Source organism: Rhincodon typus, chromosome 25, assembly GCF_021869965.1.
Source record: "Rhincodon typus isolate 14 chromosome 25, sRhiTyp1.1, whole genome shotgun sequence".
Lineage (NCBI taxonomy): Eukaryota > Metazoa > Chordata > Chondrichthyes > Orectolobiformes > Rhincodontidae > Rhincodon > Rhincodon typus.
Window position 1 is genome coordinate 20,999,382 of NC_063356.1, and position 23,454 is coordinate 21,022,835.

At 40.6% G+C, this 23,454-nt stretch overlaps 1 protein-coding gene across 2 annotated transcripts in view; it reads left to right on the forward strand.

Annotated features, from left to right (window-relative positions):
* The window catches only part of def6a (DEF6 guanine nucleotide exchange factor a), a 131,310-nt gene that overhangs the window by 59,766 nt on the left and 48,090 nt on the right, over nt 1-23,454 (forward strand). For both annotated transcript variants that reach the window (XM_048611952.1, XM_048611953.1), the window contains one exon: nt 928-1,113. In XM_048611952.1, coding sequence (XP_048467909.1) covers nt 928-1,113 — 186 coding nt within the window. The remainder of the gene's footprint in view (nt 1-927; nt 1,114-23,454) is intronic.

The window sequence follows — 23,454 nt, forward strand, 5'->3', positions numbered from 1 at the left end:
CCTTTAGAAGTAACTATAGAAACCCTTTTCTCAAATGGAATATGTAGAAATGGTCCATCAGAAATGTAAACAGAAGTTTCTGGAAAAGCTTAGCAGGTCTGACAGCATCTGTGAAGAAAAATCGGAATTAATGTTTCAGACCCGAAATGTTAACTCTGATTTTTCTTCACAGATGCTGCCAGACCTGCTGAGCTTTTCCAGCAACTTCTGTTTTTGTTCCTAATTTACAGTGTCCGTAGCTCTTTCGGTTTCCTTCAGAAATGCGTTCAGTTGGCACGTTGTAGGACAAAGCAGCTCGAAATGAGGCTGCAAAATGTAAATGAAAATTCAGTAACTTCAGTCATCATTTTTTGCACTTAACGTCCTGATGCAGTCAGGATATTTCAAACATGGATGTACGTAGCTTATTGAAATGGTAATTAAAATTCTAGAAAAATAATCCAGAAAAAAAGTTTTGAGGGCATATTTTTCCCCTGTTTGGAGGTGGCGAAGGGCAAATAATTGGGTGAGTTGACTGTAGAGGGTTTCCACAATTGAGGGCCTCGATTAGCTGAGGATCTCATTAGGCAGCTCCTAACAAGGAGGTCGGAGCTCAATCTGCCAAGCTTCCTTGTTGCTGGGTGTTGTGGGTCAGCCATCATTGCGCATGCTCACTCCTGTGTATGGACTGCAGATCAGAGAATTGTCTGTATTACTGAATGTGCAAAATTTTCTAGTAACAGTATATAATCTTATTCTGATGAATTTTTGGGAGGCCTAACCGAAGGTTTAACAAAAAACAAGGTGAATTTTACTTTGATGTAGCTTATTGAAAAGGCAAAGGTCTTGACTTTTCTGTTGTCGTTATTATGTGACAGGAAGAATTTGTTCAAAATATGTGCCTGGTTATAATGACTCAAACAGAACACCCAACTCTCTCTGTCATAGGTCGAGGAAGGTGCTTTCGTCAAAGAAACTTTTGATGAACTCTGCTGGACTTTAACTGCAAAGAAGAACTACAAACATGATAAAAACGGAAACTGCATTATTTCTGAACATGATGCGTTCAGGTTATGGTGTCTGTTCAACTTTCTCTCGGAGGACAAATATCCACTGGTGATGGTTCCTGACGAGGTGAGAATTTTATCAATTGTTTACGATTGAACGGATTTCCAGCAAACTTTCTTGGATTGAATGAGTGGATCAGGCTATTGCCCTTTCTTTAATTTTGGATAAATGTTTTGTCTTTTGTCACTTACACATCATTGACAGTGTAAATGGCAACTAGAGTTTGGATCTGTGCTCAGGTTGAGTGAGTGCTGAATCTTACTCCTCTCTGCACCGTGGTGCTGGGTAGAATTTTTGTCTGATGGAGCTTCATTTTAGATTGTAAAAACTGAAAGAACCATGGATGGTGTAAATCAGAAACAAAAACAAAAATGGCTGGACAAGCTCAGCAGGTTCTGAGGAAGGATCATTCGACCTGAAACGTTGCCTCTCATTTTTCTCCGCCAATGCTGTCAGATCTGCTGAGCTTGTCCTGTTGATTTTACATTGTGTTCCTTGCTGCTTCTAATTAGTCTGAAAAAGTAGCCTTTGATACAGATGTGTTGGATACTGTCCAGGATATATGTGCGTGTTAAACTGTATGTCATTTTTAGCATTAGACAAGTGTTAGATTAAATGTCATTTTAACAAAAATGTAAAATCTTCACAACTTTCCACTGAAGCTTCAAAATAAGTAAAGCATTTAAACTGGAACTTAGTGGAAAAACTTGCGGGATTTGGTTGGAACATAATCCAGTCTCTAGGTTAAATAACAGGCCCATTTCTGGTTCACGTATGTTCGGAATATCCAACAGGGCCATTAAATGTCATTCCTGATTGGGAACAGAGCTGTATTAAGTTTTGAATGAATCTGAGGGTAGGGAATCTTTTAGAATGATAACTTGTATGATATGTTGAGATTTTGATATGTTGTACCTGACTGAGATATCACAAAATTACATATGAACCATACAATTTAGGCCATTAGGCTCCTTGAGTCTGCTCTGCCATTCAATAAGATCACGGCTGATCTGATTACTCCGCAGTCCTGTCCACCCGCAATCACATTCACCCCTTTTCTTATTAAGAATCTATCTACTTCCTCCTTTAAAAATTTTCAGAACTTTTGCTTCGACCACCTTTTTGCGGCAAAGAGTTCCAAATGTGAGGAGAAAATATTCTCCCTATCTCTATCTTAAATGGACAACCCCTTATTTTTAAACAGCGACCCATAATTCTAGATTCTCCCCAAGAGTAAACATCCTTTCTACATCTCCCTGGTCAGGTCCCCTCATTTGCTGTACATGCTGTTTTCCAGTTTGTGAGCTAGTTTGTGCTGCATCTCAGAGCTCAGCTATCTCTCACTACTGAGATAACATACTGCTTGTTTTATTTTTCCTACCAAAATGGACAATTTCACTTTTGCCCAGATTATACTCCATTTGCCAGATCTTTGCCCATTCACATAATATTTCTATAACCCATTGAAGCCTTTATATGTCTTCTTTACAACTAACTTTGATGTGGCATCTTATCAAATGCCTTCTGGAAATCCGAGTAACGTATATCCTCCAGTTTCCCTTTATCCGCAGCACACTGTGTTGCTCCCTTGAGTAATCCAACAAATTGGTTAAACGTGATTTTCCTTCCACAAAATCATGTTTTCACTGTCTGATTTCCTTGAACTTTTCTAAGTGCCTGGCTGTACCATCATTAATAATAGTTTGTAACATCTTCCCTATGTCAGACGTTCAGCTGACTGACTAGAAGATTCCTGCTTTCTTTTTTTTCCCTTTTTGAATAATATTACATTTGCTATTTTTCAACCTGGTCGAGACTTCCTTAGATCTAGGCAATTTTTGAAAAATTGAAACCAATGCAGCAACTATCTCATCAGCCAGGTCTTTTAATATCTGAGGATGAAGTCCCTCAGGACCTCGGCACTTGTCAGCCCACACTCCAACATTTGCTCAGAACCACTTCCCTGGTGATTATAATTTTCTTATATTCCTTTCCTCTCATTTCCTGATTTTTCTTGTATCCCCTACAGTGAAGACCAATGCAAAATATCTATACAGTTTTTCTGCTATCTCCTACTGTACGTTAAATCCTCAGATTCACTTTCTATAGGATCAAGGCTCACTTTGTTAATGCTTTATTAAAAATCTGTAGAAACTCTTACAAACTGTTTTCATGAACTAACTTTCTCTTGTACTCTTATTTTCCCTCCTTATTAAACTTTTCATTGTTTACGATTTTTATGTTCTGTCCAATCTTCTGTTCCATCTTTGTGCGATTATATACTTAAGTTTGTTACTTTCTTTAGCAAATTCATTTAATCACAGAAGCTAAGTCCTCACTTTAGGTTTTCCTTTTTGTTGGAATGTATTTATTTGGTGTACTTGGAGATATTCCTCAGAATGACTACCACTGTATCTCTACTGACCTATCAATTAAACTAATTTGCCAGTTCACTTTAGCTAGCTTTGCTTTCATGCCCTCATAGTTACCCTTATTTAAGTTTTAAAATTCTGGCCTTGGACTAGCTGTTCTTTCCTTAAAACTGAAATTAAAAATCAAATCACACAATGCTATTTGTTTCCTAGCAATCCTAAACTTGTTGCATAATACTAGGTCCTGAATGAACTGCACTCGGTTTGGCTCAGGGTGTGCTATTTTAAGAAGCTCTCCAAAAGCATTTGTGAACTCCTGCATCTAAGCTACCTTTTTCCATTTGTCTTTTCCAGTCTATATGTAGATTAAAATCCTCCATGGTAATCACTACCTTTCTGCCATGCTCCCATTATTTCTTCCTTCATACTCTATCTACCATGTGGTTATTGTTAAGGGGCCTGTACACCTCTTCCACAAGTGACCCCTTGACTTAATCACTTCTCATCTCTACCCAAAATGCTTTTACATACTGTTACCCTGAACTTGGGTCATCACTCTCTACTGTGCTAATACCATGACTGGAGCCACTTTTTCTTAGTTTCTGTCCTTAAATGTCAAGAATCTTTCACTATCTGTCCTGATCTGTTGTTCTGCAATCACGTCTCTATGATACCAATCAGATTGTACTTATTTTTTTTATTCATTAACGGGATGTGGGCATTGCTGGCTAGGCAGCATTTATTGCCCATCTCTAATTGCCCAGAGGGCAGTTCATAGTCACCCACATTTCTCTGGGTCTGGAGTCACATGTAGGCCACACCAGGTAAGGATGGCAGTATTGAAAACATTTACTTTGTATTGAACCTGTATTTACCTGTATTGAAAAATCCAGCGCCTAGCCACAAAAAGTGCTTGAAATTGAAATAAACAGAAACAATCCTGTCAAAAAGTTATAATTACATTGTGGCCTGGCTGTAGGAAGATGTATTTGCAGTACTGGCAGGTGCCTCGATATACCTTGGCAAAGATGTAAACCAGTACTGAAAGCAAACATGCACTGCACCAAGCCTGCTGCACTCAGCAAACCAGAGGTTCTGGAGAACTGTGCCAGGCATTTGATGGCATGAAAATCAAAGGGATGTAGCTACTGGCAGCAGCCTAGGAGAATGGTTACAGCATTAGCAACAGGAACCTACGGTAAGTTTGAACTCATAGAATCCGTACTGTGTGGAAGCAAGCCATTCAGCCCATCGAGTCCACACTGATCCTCAGCAGAGCATCACATCCGGATTGACCCTCTACCCTATCACTGTAACCCGGCATTTCCAGTGGCTACCCCACCTAACCTGTACATTGTTGGACTGTGGGAGGAAACCAGAGCGCCTGGAGGAAACCCATGCAGACATGGGGAGAATGTATAAACTCCACACAGACAGTCATCCAAGGCTGGAACTGAACCTGGGTTGTTGGCGCTGAGAGGCAGCTGTGCTAACCACTGAGCCAGCATGCTGCCTAAAGTTAAGGTAAAGTAAAGTTGCTATAGAATTAGAGGACCAAATGATTCATTAGAGAAAGAGATGATTGGTGGTGCATATAACCTGAGGGTCGCCGTGACTAGGGGTGAGTTTGAGAAGGTGGGACCTTTGTGGTATCCTGAAGGAGTGCAGGAGTTATACCTGCAGTGTAGGCATCGCTCTGTGTTGGAAACCAGCCGTCCAGTCAACTGAGCTAATCGACCCCCGTTCTCACTCTTGTCTCGAGGCCAACCAATTAGCTGGAGAGAGCAGCAATGGCTTTTGGACTGATAGCAATCAGTCAGACCAAAACTGAGAGAGAGCCATGCCTTGGAAGATGGATTGTTAAAGCAGACACACTGAGTGAAGATGGAATGATTGTGTCAAAGGCACCAGATGAAGTAGAGAGGATGGGAAGAATTGGTGGGGGGTGGGTGTGGAGGTTTGTTCATTGTGATTCAGATCAGTACTGTGGACAGGCAGCAACTGAATTGGAGGGGCTGGAAGTGGTGGTGTAAGATGACATATGGATAGAGAGAGACAGAAAGCAGAGAAAATATTTCTGAGATCTTGTCATATGAAATGCATGTTTTGGCTCTGTGCTTCCATACTACCCACGTGTCACTGATGGTGTAAATAACCTGTAACCACCATACCTAACTGGTCATCAGGGCTGCAAACCAGCAAACTACCATCCCTTTCTCTGGTGAAATGCCAGCCTCACTTTTTGTGTTGCAGTGCAGCTAACATCAGGAGCTGAGCAGACTGGATGTTTTAACCTGTATCCGTTCGTTCTGTAATACTGCAGTCAACTCCTAACAGACAGCTTCAGCACAAGTCTTAACTACAGTAAAGTCCTACTGTTCCCAGGGGATACATTCCCAGAGAATGTTGCAATCAATGATTTCCATAAATGGCAAATGAACATGACACACCCGCATCTGCACTTTTACTCCACAAAGTAAATGTTTTTCTTTAAAACCGTGATAAGTGAACATTAGGTTTGTGGTGGGTGAAAAGTAATGCAGTAAATATTGCATGGATAAGAGAATTCACAAAGGGTTGTGAATGGGCTCATGGGCTCAATGGTTGTAATGTGCTCATGAATGACAGGACCTTACTGCACTTTGAACTTGAGTATTTGTGCATTGTTTATGTTGGGTTAAACATGATCTTAAAGACTACCACATGAAAAATGCACTGTCAAGTCACCAAGACTGATGCTGCTGGAATGCACCAGGAACCCTGTCAGCTATTTTCTTCAATGTTCTTTCCCATGGAACTGGGGTGACACATGAATAGAAGGCCTGAAGTGATTTTTATTGGCCAGTCCTGTTAAGGAATGACAGATCTCTTCATGTTTTGTAACAGTATTAACCAACTATCATCTGGGAGCAAATTGACTTCAACCTTTTGCCAAGGATTGATGGATCCCAAAGGGAAAGTCAGTTATGCACAGTCTTATCATTTCCTACATGGCACACTGCTGATCGCTGCACAAATTAGAGCGAATATTGATCCGCCTGATACAAGTTTGGAGCTGCGGAATTCTGATTTACAATTCCTAGGTTTTGTTCCTGTGTATGTCTTGTTACAAAGACTGATCATTCTGCAGATCCTTCAATGGCAATGCAGTAATCTTTGTACAGTTAATATGGCTGATTCCTGCCATCTTACTGCATTGTCCCACCCCTTGTACGTTAACTAAAAACCATTGCCTAACCTCTTTGGTTACAGCTAGATATGGCCTGAGGTATGATGAGATTTCTTGAAGCTCACGCACCTGACTAGCATTACTCTGTTTCTTTCTCCACAGCTCTGAGTCCTTCTGAGTATTTCCAGCATTGTTTGCATTTCTGCCTTCCAGAGTCTGCAGTTTTCTGCTTTTCAACATCACACGCACTCAGCTGGGTTTCTGCGAATGCTGCTGATGTCATTTGTAAACTAATATTGCTTCCCAGCAACCAACAAGATTGTGGCTCAGCAGCACAGTCTGAAAACTAGTGCTTCAAACCGTATACAGCTCTGCTGCAGATACCAGGTTAAGTGCATTGCCCTTAGTTGTGGTTAGAGCCTATGTGATGCAGAAACCACAGCACCGTTCATGTTGAAGACAAGAATAGAATCACTTGAGACATTACAGTACAGGAGGAGAGCAGGAAGAAAGTCAAGTTGCAGTCATGAAAACAAGTGTAACTTTTCACAATATCTTTACCTGACCTGCTTTCATTGGGCAATGGGGTACTTAGGACCATTAAACCTTATGAACATAAGGACGTGGTATGTTTTCAGATGCTTTTGACCTCTTTTTGCATTCACCGACACAATTAGCAACACTGCAATATGAATCAGTCCGGTCCTAGTTCTCTTGCCCAATGTACAATGGCAACCACAGAAATGCCGGGTTGTCATGGCATTGTTGACAGCAGTCTTAGCACCTGCATCTCTTTCCTCGGTTAGTAATTTGTAATCCACAGTTTATTTAAAGCTTTGGAGAGTCATACTGTTAACCCATCTGGAATTTGCTGAAATAAGGCACTGTTGTTTGTGGCAGAGTCCATCTTAGTTGGAAAAGAAGGTTGCTGATTTGCTCGGATTGTTTTGAAGAAGTTAAGAGTGGTTACGAGGTAAGAGTGGGCTTGATTCCTGGCTGTGGATTTGTGTGGAGTTTAGCAATCAGCGCCTGCCATAGCGATCAGTGTTGTGGATCATTTGCTTTATTTTTGTTGTTTTCATAAATGACCTGGATATAGGTGCTGATGCTAAAGTCTGCAAATATATTGGCGTTACAAATATTTTTGCAAGCATTAGGATTGCAGAAGAGAACTATGTTCTGCAAACAGATTTATATGCACTGGAGAATGAACTAAACTCTGGAAAATGGTATTTAATCCAAATAATTTCCATTCTAAGCTTATGGGCAGAGACAACACTAAATATATTTAACGCTTAAATGAAGCAGAAGTGAATGGATTATGAAAGGAAGGAACTTGGTGTTACAGTTAATAATTCTTTAAGAGGTTCATGACCAGTTCCAAGAAGCCAAGGCATAAAGGCTATATTCAATAGGCCTGCTTGATGCACAGGATACCATGTTGTCAATGCCCAAGACCCAGGTTAAACTGCACTTGGAGTACAGTGCCTGCTTTTGATTCTCTGATGTGATGGGTAATGTAGGGGTATTGGAATAGATCCACAAGAGATCTACAAGATGTGCAGCTTTATAAACATGGCTTCACAGAGCTCAAAACTGAGGCTACTTTGCCCTGGGCTCTTGATCCGAAGACTGCACATCAAGCCACCCTCTCCAGGATTGTTAATGACTTAATCTCTGCAGATCCTCCCTCCAGAATTCCACTACTTCAAATTTCGCTCCCAAAGTGTACCAAAGAATCTTCCTTGGTGAGACTTAGCATACCAGCCTGCTTCTATCCTACAGGACTGAGTCCTTCCTGTCACAAGTCTATTTCTTTCTCCCCTTATCCAGTTTCTTCCTACCTGGACAGTTCCCAATTACCTGAGCCTATACGTTTGTTCTTCATCACAGCCATCCACTCTCTCTACTCCCCACTTCTCACTATGACAATCTGAGGGCTCCCTGTTTCTTCCTCAAACAGAAGACCTACCATGTCCACATCTGCCACCTGGCTAAAGTTTTTTATCACTTTGAAACTCTTGTTCCTTTAATTCTCCTCATTCCCTCCAAATAAAAGATGTCATAGAGGATGTTCCCATTGGTCCGAGGTGTGTCTGCCTCATTCCAGCCCCTGCTTGGATCCACTCTATCACCTTTTTGTCCAGTACATCGATCACTTTATCACTGCAGTTCTCTCCCTGTAATGGGAATATTCATCTACTTTGCTTCCAATTTCTACTTAAGAGTCCACCACCGACACTTCCTTTCCTCACCTTCTCTGACTCTTTATTTGGGGATACTCTGTCATCAATATGCACTATATACCCACTCGCTCTCACATTCCTCACACCCTTCTTCCGATATTGACTCCACTGCATTCTCCCAGTTTCTCCATTTCTCCATTTCCACTGCTCCAGTTTCATAGAATCATAGAACCCCTTCATTGTGGAAACAGGCCATTGGGCCCAACAAGTCCACACTGCCCCTCCAAAGAGCATCACACCCTGACTCATTCCCCTACCCCTGCATTTCCCCATGTCTAACCCAAACATCCCTGGACACTATGGGCAATTTAACATGGCTAAACCACCTAGCCTGCACATCTTTGGACTGTGGGCGGAAACCGGAGTACCTGGAGAAAGCCCACGCAGGCACGGGGAGAATGTGCAAACTTGACAGACAGTCACCCGAGGGTGGAATTGAACCTGGGACCCTGGTGCTGTGAGGCAGCAGTGCTAACCACTGAGCCACCATGCCATCCCTTCGAATGATGCCCCTGTACAAGATGGTAGCAGCAGCAGGGTAGGAAGTGTTTGGGATCTGTGCCCATAGGCTCCCACTCACCTGGCCGGCCGCATTCGTCTTCGGTCTTTATTTTTGTTCTGTTTCTTCATTTCTCTTTTGTATCAAAGTCTACCTTTTCTTCTTTTCTGTGTCTACAGTAGAGGAAGGCGGTAGCGAGGGCCTACAATGGCAACAGCAGCATGGTGGACACGGAGTCCGTTCCTCGTGGCCGCGGTTTTATCAAAGGCTCTATCGCTGCTGAGTCTGGTCCATTCCTCCTGGCGGTGGTGCGGCAGTTTCAGCAGTGGCTCCTTGAGGCCATAGCCTCAATGTGGCAGCTTCAGGTGAAGGCTTCAGCGTCGGCACCTGGGTGGGTCCGGTCTGTCCCTGTTTGCTATGGCGGCGAACCAGTGGCCTCGTGGTGGGCTGGTCCGGAGATCTTTGCTTTGGTGTCGCGCAGAAACCCAGCAGCCGTGGAGGGAACGAAAGATGATTTTTGTCTGAAGTCTGTCTCAATTATTTCTTTTTATAATCTCTGTGATTAAAGTGGTGCAGAATTGTGGCGACACCTTACTGTATTTTCATAAATACAAGTGACAGTGTTCCAATTCGGCATTTCGGATGGGACTTCTTTCTTTTCTTCAATCAAGGATTGCCCCTCTCAGCGGTTGACACAACTCTAGACCATGTCTGTTACAATCCCTCCTACAACCATGATAGAGATCCCCTTGTCCCCACCTTCCCACCTGCCACTTTCTGTATAAACGGAACACCCTCATCTATTTCCGTTGCATCTAGTCTGATGCCACCATCAAACCCATCTGTCCATCTTTGCTTCCCGAATTTCAACTGACTGTTGCCTCCTCGACATTCTAGTCCATCTCTCCATCAGCCTAAACACTGGGTTCTGGGTTTGAGTCAAACCAGACTCGAGATGTTAACTCTGTTTCTCTCTCCACAGATGCTGCCAGACCTCCAACAATCTCTGTGTTCATTTCAGGTTTCCATCTTGACAGTATTTTGCTTTTATTATAATTTTAAAATCTAGATGCTGTAGTTGTATGCCTTTTTTTATAAATATAATTTATAATCTGAGACAATGGCGGCACAGTGGCTCAGTGGTTAGCACTGCTGCCTCTCAGCGCCAGGGACCCAGATTCGATTCCACCCTTGGGCGACTGTCTGTGTGGAGTTTGCATATTCTCCCTGTGTCTACATGGGTATCATCCGGGTGCTCCAGTTTCCTCCCACAGTCCAAAGATGTGCAGGCTAGGTGGATTGGCTGTGCTAAATTGCCTGTAGTGTTCAGGGATGTATAGATTAGGGGGATGGGTCTGGGTGGGATGCTCTGAGGGTCAGTGTGGATTTGTTGGACCAAAGGCCCTGTTTCCACACTGTAGGAATTCTGAGTGATTTTGGTAATAAAGTAATTAATGACTGTCCTCTGGAGCTGTTCAGTAATTTTGAAGATTGGCTGTTTGTGAGGACAGATGTGCAATGTGTTCAATTAAGGCTACAAAATTAGTTTACTTTATTCTTGAAATTATTTAATTCTAATTGTTAATTTGAAGGTTGGTAAATTAAAGGTCAATTATTTAGCCAGGTTATCGTTGACATTGCAAAATGGTTAAACTTTAAAAGGCTGTTCTCAAGTTAGTGTGGTTGGTTTGATGTGATATGTGTGTGTTTTAGTAGTGAACATTGTTACGTAACACAGTCAGAGAACATGCGATGTCATAAGAAAAATGAACATATTACTATGTAAAATGTATTTATTTGTGTTGTCGAAGTGTAGATGAGTTTCCCTTTAAACTTAGGAGGTTACTTGCTCTGCATTGATGGAAGGGTAAGGTTAGTCATTGAGTGAAAGGTTTGGTTGTGGGTAGGTCAGTTACTGTACAGAAATTCTTGTACATATGTAAGCCATGGTTCTAATATTGGGATCCTTGAAGGTAAAAACTGATTCTCTCTTGGTTTAAACAATTCAACTAGTTTGAAACATCCTTGAAACAATTGCTGGAGCTCCACAGATTGAAATGCCTGTCAATTCCATTCATAAACACACTGTCAATCGTATAAATAACTGAGCCGTTTGGAAGCCTTGTTTCTGTTTGAACAATGTGATGTCGCTACTGTCCGGTCCATAACCTCACTGATGAGTGAACAAAACTCTAGCATTTTTTTTTTTAAACAACTGAGGCTAAAGCTAACTATTTTAGCAATTGTTGGCTCTAAACCCTTGAGCAACTAACACAACAACCGCTACCACTTTCTCCCCTAATTGTTGCTACTGGATTTAAAGAGGAAGTCAGCAAGTCACATTTAGGCACTGATGTATTATTTCAGTCACTGACAGAATGTAAAGCTTAAATGTGGACAAAAACATTGTTTCATTTCCAGTGCAACACCAACTACATGCATTAAAATAGCACTTTTTAACATAGTAGATCATTCCTAGACTACACAGAAATTTAACATGGATCACCTACGGCCATTTAAACAAAAAGTATAAATTTCATTGGATTCAGAGTGTCACTGGTGATGCCAGAATTCATTGCCCTTCTCTAATTTACACTTTGAAAAGGTGGTGGAGAGCTGCCTTCTTGAATCACTGCAGTCCATGTGATGTAGATAGACTACAGTGCTGTTAGGAAAGGGAATCCAAAAGGTTGACTCAATTACTGTGAAGGAACGGCGATATTTTTCCAAGTCAAGATGGTGAGTGATTTTGCGGGGGAATTTGCAGATGTTCCATGTGTCTGCTGCCCTTGTCCTTCGAGATGGTAGGTACAGTCGATTTGGAAAGTACTGTGGAAGGAAGATAGGCCCGATTGAAAGATTGATGATCAAAGCACTACCAAAGAGAGAGGTTTTAAGGATATTCTGATCAGAGCTAATGTTTTGGAACAAACTGGGTCCTGAAGAAGAGTCACTCGACCTGAAACTTTAACTCTGATTTCTCTCCAAAGATACCGCCAGACCTGCCTAGCTTTTCCAGCAATTTCTATTTTTGTTTCTGACTTCCAGCATCTGCAGTTCCTTCAGTTTTTAGTTTAGGGAGGGAACTACAGGTGTGAAGGCCAAAGCAGCTGAAGACATGGCCACCAGTGGTGGAGCACTTAAAATCGCAGAAGGCCATGAGGTCAGAATTATCTGGGTGTGGATGTCTGGAAGGGTTGTGGAGCTGGTGGGACAGAGTCTTCGAGGGTGAGATCATAGATTCGAAATTGAAGATCAGAATTTTAAAGTTGAGGCACTGACTGACCAGGAACCAGTGTTTACAGGGGTGCTGGTTGAGCTAGACTTACCCTGAGTAGGACACAAGCAGCAAAGAGTAGAATACCAGGGGTAGGGTAGACAGGAGGTTGTTGGGGACAATGGACTGTTTTCAATACACTACTTCTGGGAGATTAAATGAGAATCTGTGATGATAAAAATTGTGTTTTCATTGACACTGCTATTATTTTAACTCGTACTTTTGTATTGCTTGAAACTACATTTAAATAAGACCACTTGAATGAAAATCCATTTGTTTAGTTCCAGGTTAAAGACCTAGTTGTTGAGGCTAAAGACTATGGAATTGATGTTTAAAAAAATCCAAAACAGAAAATGCTGAAGAAACCCATCAGGTCTGGCAGCATTTGTGGAGAAACATAGTTAACATCTTAAGTCCAATAACTTTTTTGTCTCCACAGATCCTTCCAGATCAGCTGAGGTTCTCTATAGCATTTTCTGATTTTATTTCAGATTTTGCGCATCGCAGTATTTTGCTTTTATATTAATGGAAGCTTAAATATGTGAGTTGGCCATAATTATCACATTCAATGATAGTCATCTTATGCCCTTGTAAAAGACAGCCTGAATTCAATAATAGTGAGTGGATGATTGAACTAATATAGCTGAGCTAGAGTCAAACAGCACATTCTGTAACGTAAGAAATGAAGCAATATTTCACAGATTATAAAGTGAATGATATCTTTATTTTCTGTATTGAGAAAGATATAGAAGTGTATATGGAGGCTTATTATTGCCCTATTCTTTGTTATTGTGTATGTTTTGTGGGGAAGGTAGTGGCATAGTGGTAATGTTCTAAGGCTGGTGATCCAGAGAGTGAGGCTAATGCTATGGGGATAAGGGTTCAAATCCCACCATGGCTGCTGACAGAATTTAAATTCTATCAATAAAAATCTGGAATTGTAAGGTAGTCTCAGTGATGGTGACCATAAGAATGATCTTTGATCTTTGATTATTGTAAAACAAAACACCTTTTAAGAAGGAAATTGCCATCCTTACCTAGTTTGGCCTACGACAATATGCCTGACTCTTAACTGTTGTCTGACATGAGCAAGCAAGCCACTCGGGTCAAGGACAATTAGGGATGGGTGACAAATGCTGGTCTTGCCACCAACTCCCACATCCAATGAAAAGAAAAAATAAATCAAAATAAAGCAATTTCTTGGCCAAAGCCTGCATTTTGCTTTGATGAGGGTGTTACCAATCTGCTTTCAAAGAAAAATGAATCATGTGATGGCTTCCTGATGCACTCTGATTGCCCAGCATATCGAGAGAAGGTTCTTTGTTATGCTGTCCAGGTCTTGATATTGTTTACGTGTAATTTGATTCTAAGAGCATGAAGTGACATGGAAACCAATAACATAGCTTGTGTACAATTCTGAAAACGTGACAGCTCACTATTATGATGAAGAAAAAATGCTCCTATTATGGCATCATAAGTCTTTGCACATAAAACATGAACTGGGAGTAAAAACCAAAAGAATTGCGGATGCTGTAAATCAGGAACAAAAACAAAGTTGCTAGAAAAGCTCAGCAGGTCTGGCAGCATCAGTAGAGGAGAAAGCAGAGTTAACGTTTCGGGTCCGGTGACCCTTCCTCTGAACTGGGAGTATTCAAGTTGGAGAGAAGAACTGGATATTAATCCAGTATCCCAGTGTACTGCCAGACACCCCATTTATAATGTGAGTACAACAATGTAATTTACTGAATCATTTGTAGGACTGTGAACAATTTTACCCCTGTAGTTCTACTGTGAAAAGTTCATTGAAAGAATTACACATGACAGTAGAATACATAGGGGAGACTACTTTCTATACTCTGTTGCAAAATTAATCTGTTAACAAACAGTTTTCCAGTAGTGTTTCTGTATAACTGGGCCCACTTAAAAGAATAGATAATTTGTCAGCAAAAGTTATCCAATCACTCCTTTGATCAGCCTTGTTATAAATCTGCTAAATTCCCTGTTACATCTACAAACTATATCATTTGAAATATTATAGCTTCAGGATCAACTGATCCAATCTGGACCCTCTTTCTCCTAGCTCAAGAACTGGGTGCTTAATCTTCCACCAAACGTTGCTGATCTCAGCCTGCAAGGATGGGTAATGTTGTAGCTGACTGATATCTCCCATAATTGCTGAAAAGGCACAAGTGATAAAAATGTAAATAGGAAGAGATCACAACTAGAATTTGTTGAGTTGACTCAATTGTAGGTGGGATCTTTTTTAGTTCAGTTCATGCAGAAAGACCAGTTCGTGAATGATCCGAAAAATGGAGACTAATTAATGAAAAAAAGGTTTATACACTGAGATTTCAGATATCAAATTTCATGCTGCTGTAGTAATTGCAATTGGAACTGAGTTAGAAAGTGAATAGCAAACACAATGATACAGTAGACATTATAACTAAATACAGTCACATTGTTTGAAAAGAACTCCATGACTGAATGAAAAAAAATCAAAACAAAGCCCCTCTTTTATACCCTGCAACTTCAAATTGGTTTATAGGGATTAACAGAATATTTGTCGATCAAAAGTTAATATGTTTGATCAGAATCCGCAAGTTTATTATATCTGTAGTTGAGTTCTTCAGCTTTCCAGTTTGTTTTTTCTAGTCTTTCTAAAAGATTAATACTAATGCTCAACTCATGTGACTAAACAGCAAGATTATTTCTCAGCTTTTCTGCTGATTAAGTATCTTCTTGATTAAATGCTATTTTTAATAAACCTTGCTTTTTTGACATCTTGCTTCTATTGCCTTTGTTTTTCACCAGCACACAGTTAAAATGCTGGCCTTAGCAGGGACTTGCAAGTGACTTACAAGGGAGAGGAGAGGGGAGGTGCTCACATGTCCTTCTGTATTGGAGTTGGAGATTCTTTGTAGGCAGATACATGGCATTCCCTAACTGATTAACTAAATGGGAAGAGTTAGAATGCAGCAAAACAATTAACCAACTATTAGATGTTGTTAGCTTCAGTGGAACTTTGAAAAGTGTCAAAGTGATTTGTCTAGTGTGGGTTTTGTTTATGATGCAACTGTTTTTTAAAAAAAACTCTCCAGATTCAAAACCAGGCTTTGAAACACTGAGTTATTTTTCTCATCAATGTGATCTGAATTGCTGTGGTAATGTGCTAGGTTCTACCCCAGTGGCGCCTTCTCCCAAATGCATGAGTCTCTTGTGTAAACATGTCTAGATTCACTGAGGGCAGCCGTTTAATTCATAGTACAGCTAGCTGCTCAAAAGCCACATGTCAGAAGCTAATGCCACCACATTTCAACATTTGCTGTCAACAGAAAAATAGTGCCATTTAAATGAATGCTTTTCATTTGTTGCAATAGGCTTGCTCTTAATTCTTTAATCTACATTTAGTAAAAGGTTTATTTTGCAAGAGGGCTTGTTTCACCTTAATTCAAAGATGCTTATGTCAAGTTATAAGTATCAATAAAAGAAATTTGCAATTTTAAAATGTGTTTCTCTGCCATTCCTACTAGTTTGGTATCAATATATTTCAAACAATTAAAAGGTAGTTCAAAGTATGCTTTTAGAGACCTAACAGTTCAGAATGTCCATTTATCATTCACTGATGTAGTTGGAGAAGGTTTCAATGTGTTTAAATTCTGTCTGGTTTCGTCATCAATGGTGAAGCTACTGACCTCAAGGATAGCTGCCTATAAAGATCTGACAAACTCTGGCATAGATTTCACCTTTTCCAATTTTGCCTCTTAATGTGCAACAAAAATCGGGATTACTGAGGGTCCAACAAATGATGTTGTCGAGCCGGATAAATCAGCAATCACATTGACGAAACCCAGGAAGTAAAATGCACTGACTATCCTTTTTTATAAATTTTGCAGACAGCAAAGGAAAGATTGAAACATGCATTGTAGAAGCTGAAATTCAATAAAAATACTAGTGACTGAAATTTTTATCATGGTAAAATGTAATTATAAAATTAATTTTTCAGAATCAGAGAGGTGGTTCAGCAGCAACAATAGTTTAGTGTCCTGCTATAATCCCAACTGGACCTCATCAACAAAGCATACGTTTTCAGGGATTTTACCAGCTGTATTGCAGGGTTAAAAATAAAGTTCTCATCAGATTAGTAATTTCTAAAGATTTCCTTCTGCGGGAGTTCCTGAGGTGAATTGCTAACAGCAATCTGTGGATTTCTGTGGCTAACTGTGCATGTGTGTGTGGCGGAAGTTGCTGTAAGATTCTCTGTGGTGGAGCATGCTTCAGTTTCATCATCATTACAAATCCAGACCAAATTAATTTGCCACAGCCAAATGGTCTTGATGTTTGACCTCTTCAGATCAGTACTAATGACTTCCAGAAGACGAATGCTGCCACATGTAGAAACACCCAGTTTCTAGTCAAGAAAAATAAGGATGCTGTTGATTGTTAATTCTGGTAAGTGAGATGACTCAACTTGTGAAACTGCTTCTTGTGTAGCATTGAAGATTTAATACGTATAAGATGTATATTGGGTGGCAGAAAGGATTGGTCAGGTGATTTCGTGCATACCTTAACTTAAGCTGTTTGAATTGGAGTTATAACCTTGTGATTATGTTGTGAATATCATACACCAGAACAAACATTCACTTGGCTCCTGTAAATTTTAGTTCATTTGTTTTGGGAGGAGTGTTTTGCCTGTGTCAAATTATGCTTCCATGTTGTTAAACAAATCTAGATTTCATGTATTCTAGTCATGTTTTCTGTGAACCTTGTGGTAGAAGTCAATAGCATCTTGACAATTCTACTTTCAGGTTCCTGCTGCTTCATGCCATAAATATTATCACTTACTGTTGTGTTATTGCCCATCCCTAATCTGCCCCATTGCTATGGATCTGAAGGCCAGACCAAGTAATGTTGACCGATTTAGGAACATAAATTGGTGCAGGAAAAGGCCATTTGACCCCTCAAGCATGCCTTGCCATTCAATAAGATCATGGCTGATCTGTCCCAGGCCTCAACTCCTCTTTTGTGTCGACTCCTCATAGGCCTCACTCCTCAATATTTCAAAAATCTATCTACTTCCTTTTTAAATACTTGGTGATCTAGCCTCCACAGCTCTTTAGGATAGAGAATTTCAAATATTCCCTACCCTGTGGGAGATGAAATTCTTTCACATTCCGTTATTCCATAACAATGTCCCTTTTTCTTTTAGATTTGCCTCAAGTGGAAATGTCTTCTCAACATTTACCCTCTCAAGCCCATCAGAACCTTGTATGTGTCAATAAGATCACTCCTGTAATGAAGAGAGGCCTAACCTGCTTAGCCACTCTTCTCCAAAGGGATTACTTGTCCAGTGACAATACCACTACACCACCATCTCCCCGTATTCTTTATCTCCAAGCTTAGGTGAAACGTTTGTTGTCACCAATTCTAAAAAAGTAACTGAGGTTATCTTTCTATACTAGGCATGTGCAGAAAGTTTCTGTTACATCAACAGCAACACTTGTTGATGATGTTAAATTCCTTCTGTAAAAGTCACCAGAAAGTCCCAGTTTGTATGGGCAGTTCACATGACGCGCATTAATACTGTGAGGCTTTGAACCTTTACATCTGTAACTTGAAAAATGATCCTCCTGTGTTCGAGAGTTAATGTTCATTTCTCAATTGTAGTCTTTCAGAACTAAGTGTAGCAGTATAAGAATCAATGGAAACGTGTCAATTTCATAGAATTGTAAGCAAGTCTCTGGGATAGTGACTGTCTCCTGGTTTAAAAAAAGCCCTCCCTTCTGATCGATGCTGAGAGCAGCTGTGAAAAGCTTTGTCAGGCGAAAAACTGGTCCTCTCCAATGCAAAGAAAGAAATACTGGTAGAAGGACAGCATTTCGGGGAATTGGAAAAGTCGTCATTGTTAATATAAACTGTTGCTGAAGCAAACTAGAAAACTAGAATAGAGGTACTGGATGGCTAAAAAGAAAACTGCCTCACCTCAAAGTTGCAAGGTTGTTGTTGTACAGAATATTTACCCTAATTTACGTACCATCAGAATGTATCGGTTAGATGTCAATTTGCTTAATATCATTCATGTTAATAGTATTGTTATAAAGTTGATTACAAACAAGGTGGACGGTATTGATTAAAGTTTATATAAAAAGGAATTGCTGGGATGGGGTTTGTTGAAAGATGAGGAAATAGAGTTATGTGATAGTATAAACTGGTAAATAAACTAACTGCTTAGAAATCAAGTTGTGTTTCAACTCATCTGTCTGACTTGGGATTTGGTTAACAAATGTAACATTACTTTATGATACTCTAATCTCTGAAAACTGCATTAAGAGTATGAAAGAGAAACATTCATTTTTTTTATTTCTTGTAATCAATTTAAAAATAAAAATGTTTCAGGCTATCGAGCAGGCTAATGCCTGATGGTTGAAAATACCAGGCATGTGATGAAATAAAGTCAGGACAGCGAGCACCTGCAAATACATAAAATGGCACAATGTTCCAGTTATTTTAAACTGATTTATTGCATTTGGAAATAACAAGATTTGTTTTATTATAGGAAGTGCTTTTTCAATGGCGGGGGGGGTGCGTTAGTTAGCTCAGTTGGCAATGCAACTGGTTTGCAATGCAGATTGATGCCAACAGCGTCAGTTTCAGTACCAGCTGAGGTTATCATAATAGTCCCACCTTCTCAAACATGCCCCTCACCTGAGGCATGATGACCCTCGGGTTAAGCCACCACCAATTGCCTCTCTCTAATGAGAGCGGTCCTCTGGGACTTCAGCAAGTTTGTCCTTACTTTACTGACTTAATGTCTAAAAATCTTTTAAATCCGCAGAGTTCATTGCTGCTAACACTTTACAGATTGTGCCACCTTGACTAAAGATTTTCCAGATTGAGATTTAAAACACATTAATGTTGTCAATATCATTGTCTCTACAAAAATCTAAACTCATTTGGGACACTGTAGCTTTACATCTTTTGGGAATGAACTTCAAAGCTACAGGAGAAAACCAGAATTGTGAGAGTCAGTTTTATTTTAGTTCATACTCATTTATGATACACAGGATGGAATTTCCCCTCTGCATGAAGTACAGCGAAATTATCAAGCTGCTGCATGTACCTCAGTTCTCTATTTTGTTAGCCAAAGCTCACTGTTTAAAGTTTCATCAGAACATTAATAATTCATAACTTGGCAGATCTCTGCTACCTTTCTGGTGCTACATAAGAGACTACATAAACAAAAGTTGTGGAATTTGAGGAGATCTTTCAGTTAGAAGGTCTCCCAACCTGCCTCAATCCCCTACAGTTTGCCTACCGACAAAACAGTTTCACAGAGGATGCCATATCCCTAGCCCTATACTCATCCCTGGAACATCTGGACCACAAAGACACCTATGTCAGACTCCTGCTCATTGACTGCAACGCTGCCTTCAACACCATTATCCCCTCCAATACTGATCTCAAAACTGCGTGACCTTGGTCTCGGCTCCACGCCCTGCAACTGGATCCTCAGCTTTCTGACCCATAGGCCGCAATCAGTGAGGATAGGCAAATGCCCCTCCTCCACAATAACACTCAACACTACAGCCCCCTACTGTACTCCCTATATACCTTCGACTGTGTTGCAAAATTCTGAATATATGCCATTTAAAAGTTGGCTGATGACACCACTACAGTGGGATGGATATCTAACGACGACGAGTCAAAATGCAGAAGGGAGATAGAGGGCTTGGTGACGTGGTGCAATGAAAACAATCTGTCTCTCAACGTCAGCAAAACTTAAGAACTGATCATCGACTTCAGAAAGAAAGGAGGAGAACACGCCCCTATCTATATCAATGAAACTGAGGTTGAGAGGGTGAAAAGCTTGGAGTGATAATAACCAACGACCTGTCCTGGACTTCCCACATAAATACGACAGTCAAGAAGGCATGACAATGCCTCTTCTTCCACAGGCAGCTCAGGAAATTTGGCACGCCCATAAGGTCCCTCACCAACTTCTACAGGTGCACCACTGAAAGCATACTGTCCGGGTGCATAACGGCCTGGTAAGGCAACTGCTCTGCCCAGGACCGTCAGAAACTGCAGAAAGTGGTGTGCACAGCCCAGACCATCATGGAAGCCAACCTTCCATCCACGGACTCATTTACACGGCTCGCTGCCACGGAAAGGCTACCAACATCATCAAAGACCCATCGCACCCTGATAATGATCTCCTACAACCTCTTCCGTCAGGCAGAAGATACAGAAGCCTGAACACATGCACCAGCAGGTTCAGAAACAGCTTCTTTCTGGTTGTTATCAGACTATTCAATGGACTCCAGCCTCAAATAATGTAAACTGCAACGTAACCTGTATGCCTCTGTGTCTTTTTGATCTGTACATCCTTTGGTAAGGCTCCGATTATGGACTAGTTAGTAGTGATGGTTGGTGATTGGAGACGATGCTGGTGTGCAGAAATAAGCTGTGCTGTGGAGAATGAAGAAAGTTCAGGAGAGGACAGGGTGTTTTTATTTAATTCATTCACGGGATGAGGGTGTAACTGGCTATGCCCAGCATTTATTGCCCATCCATAATTGCCCAGAAGGCAGTTAAGAGTCAGCCACATTGCTGTGTGTCTTGAGTTATATGTAGACCACAACAGGTAAGGATAACAGTTTCCTTCCCTAAAGGACACTAGTGAACCAGATGGAGTTTTTCCAACAATTGACAATGGATTCATAGTCATCACTAGAATCCTAATTTAGATCTTGTTTCCTTGAATTCAAATTCCACCATCTGACGTAGTGGGATTCAAACCTGCGTCCCCAGAACATTATCTGGGCCTCATGATTAACAGCGATATTACCAATAGGCCATCGGTTCTGCTTTGGTAGGAAGCTCAGTTCAGTGTCATGCATCCCATACCCACTATTTAGCTGAATAATTGCCCACTTGTGCTTAGTTTTGTTTCCATCAGGACCACCCAGCTCCAGACCTCATTACAGACTCCATCCAAACAGGGACCAAAAATCTGGATTGCAGAGGTGAGAGAAGATTGACTGCCCTTGATATCAAGGTAGCGTTTCACTGACCATGGCACCAAGAATTCATAATACAATTGAAGTCAGTGAGAATTTGAGGAAAACTCTCCACAGGCTGTAACTAGACCTAATATAAAGGAAGGTGGATCTAATCATTGGAGGTTAATCATCTGAGCCCCAGTGTTTCATAGGATAGTGTCTTAGCCCCAACCATCTTCAGCTGCTTCATCACTGATCTTTCTTTCAGCATAAAGTCAGAAGTGAGGATGTTCAGTTCACCGTTCACAAGCATTGATGCAATTGCAGGGCACATGCAGCAAGACCTGGATAACATTCAAACTTGGGCTGATAAGTGGCAAATAACATTTATGCCAGACAAGTGCCTGTAAATGAGCATCTCCAATAAGATGGAATCTAGTCATTTCCCCTTGATATTCAGTGTTGTTACCATAACTGAGATACCCACTGTCAACCTCCTGAGAATGACCATTGATCAGAAACTTAACTGGACCAATACAAATAAGGATTGGATATTTGCCTCAATAAGTGGAGTTCAAACAATACAGGAAAAGCTTAATATCATCCAGGACTTTGCAGCATGTTCACTCATCACTACATTCATCTCCTTCAATATTCATTCTTTCCAACATTGGTTATCTGCAATGTGTAACATCTGCAAAATACATTGCAGCAACTTGATAAGGCTGCATTGATGGCACCATCTAAACCCCTCTGCCTGTATCACCAGGCGAGAAAGGGCAATAGGCACATTGAGGTTGTCCTCCAATTCACACACCATCCTGCGCAAATCCTGGAACTCCCTTCCTAATAACACTGTGGATGTACCTACACTTTATGGACGGCAGTGGTTCAACAAAGGGTTCCCTACAGTCACTTTGAGGATAATGAAGGATTGGCAATAAATGCTGGGCTTGCCAGCAACATCCGCATCCTACAAGTGAATTTTTAAAATAGGCCAGCGATTGTTTCTGGAGTCAAGATTCAAAACACCTAGGAAGCAAATGGGCTAATTTTGGTTTTGTTCCATTTAACTGCCATACACATCAGTTGCTTCCTAGCCTTAAAGAATATGCTCTTTATAGTCTAGAGAAAGTGCTTTAGGAAGCTGCAGAGGAATTTGGAATCTATGACCAATAATGGTTCTCTATCAGCTACCAGCAATGTTCCTGGTTCCCAATATACAAACATGTGTTCGAAGTATTGGATCAGAATTTGTAGTTGAGATAATGAGGAGGCTACACGTTTTTATTTTCTGTTATTATTGGGAAAATGAGATAGCAACTTCCAGCATTCACATGTGCGTCTATAAACCCAGCAATCTGGAATTTCCTGTCAGAAGTCAGCACTTCTCCATGGAATCAATACATGGTTGTAAAACATAATCACCTGGGCGTATTTTATTGGCTTGATAGTTACCAAACAATCTCTCTGGCTGTGAAAATTTTATTTTATAAATGTGGTGTATTCCTGAAAAATTTAATTAGTGTTGGAGAATTTTACTTTTGTATTATTTTTGCACTTTCTCCTTTAACTCCTATTCTCATTCATCAGTCCCAACCTTTATTTTGCTTTACATGCACAATTTAAATCTAATTATTACTTCCTGCTTCAGATCCTACGTGTCTCAGTGAGAATTCTTCAATCTGATTGGGTTGAAAAGCTGCTCTGTTTCTTGGATAGCAGGAACTGCAGATGCTGGAGAATCTGAGATAACCAGGTGCAGAGCTGGATGAACACAGCAGGCCAAGCAGCATCAGAGGAGCAGGAAGGCTGACGTTTCAGGCCTAGACCCTTCTTCAGAAA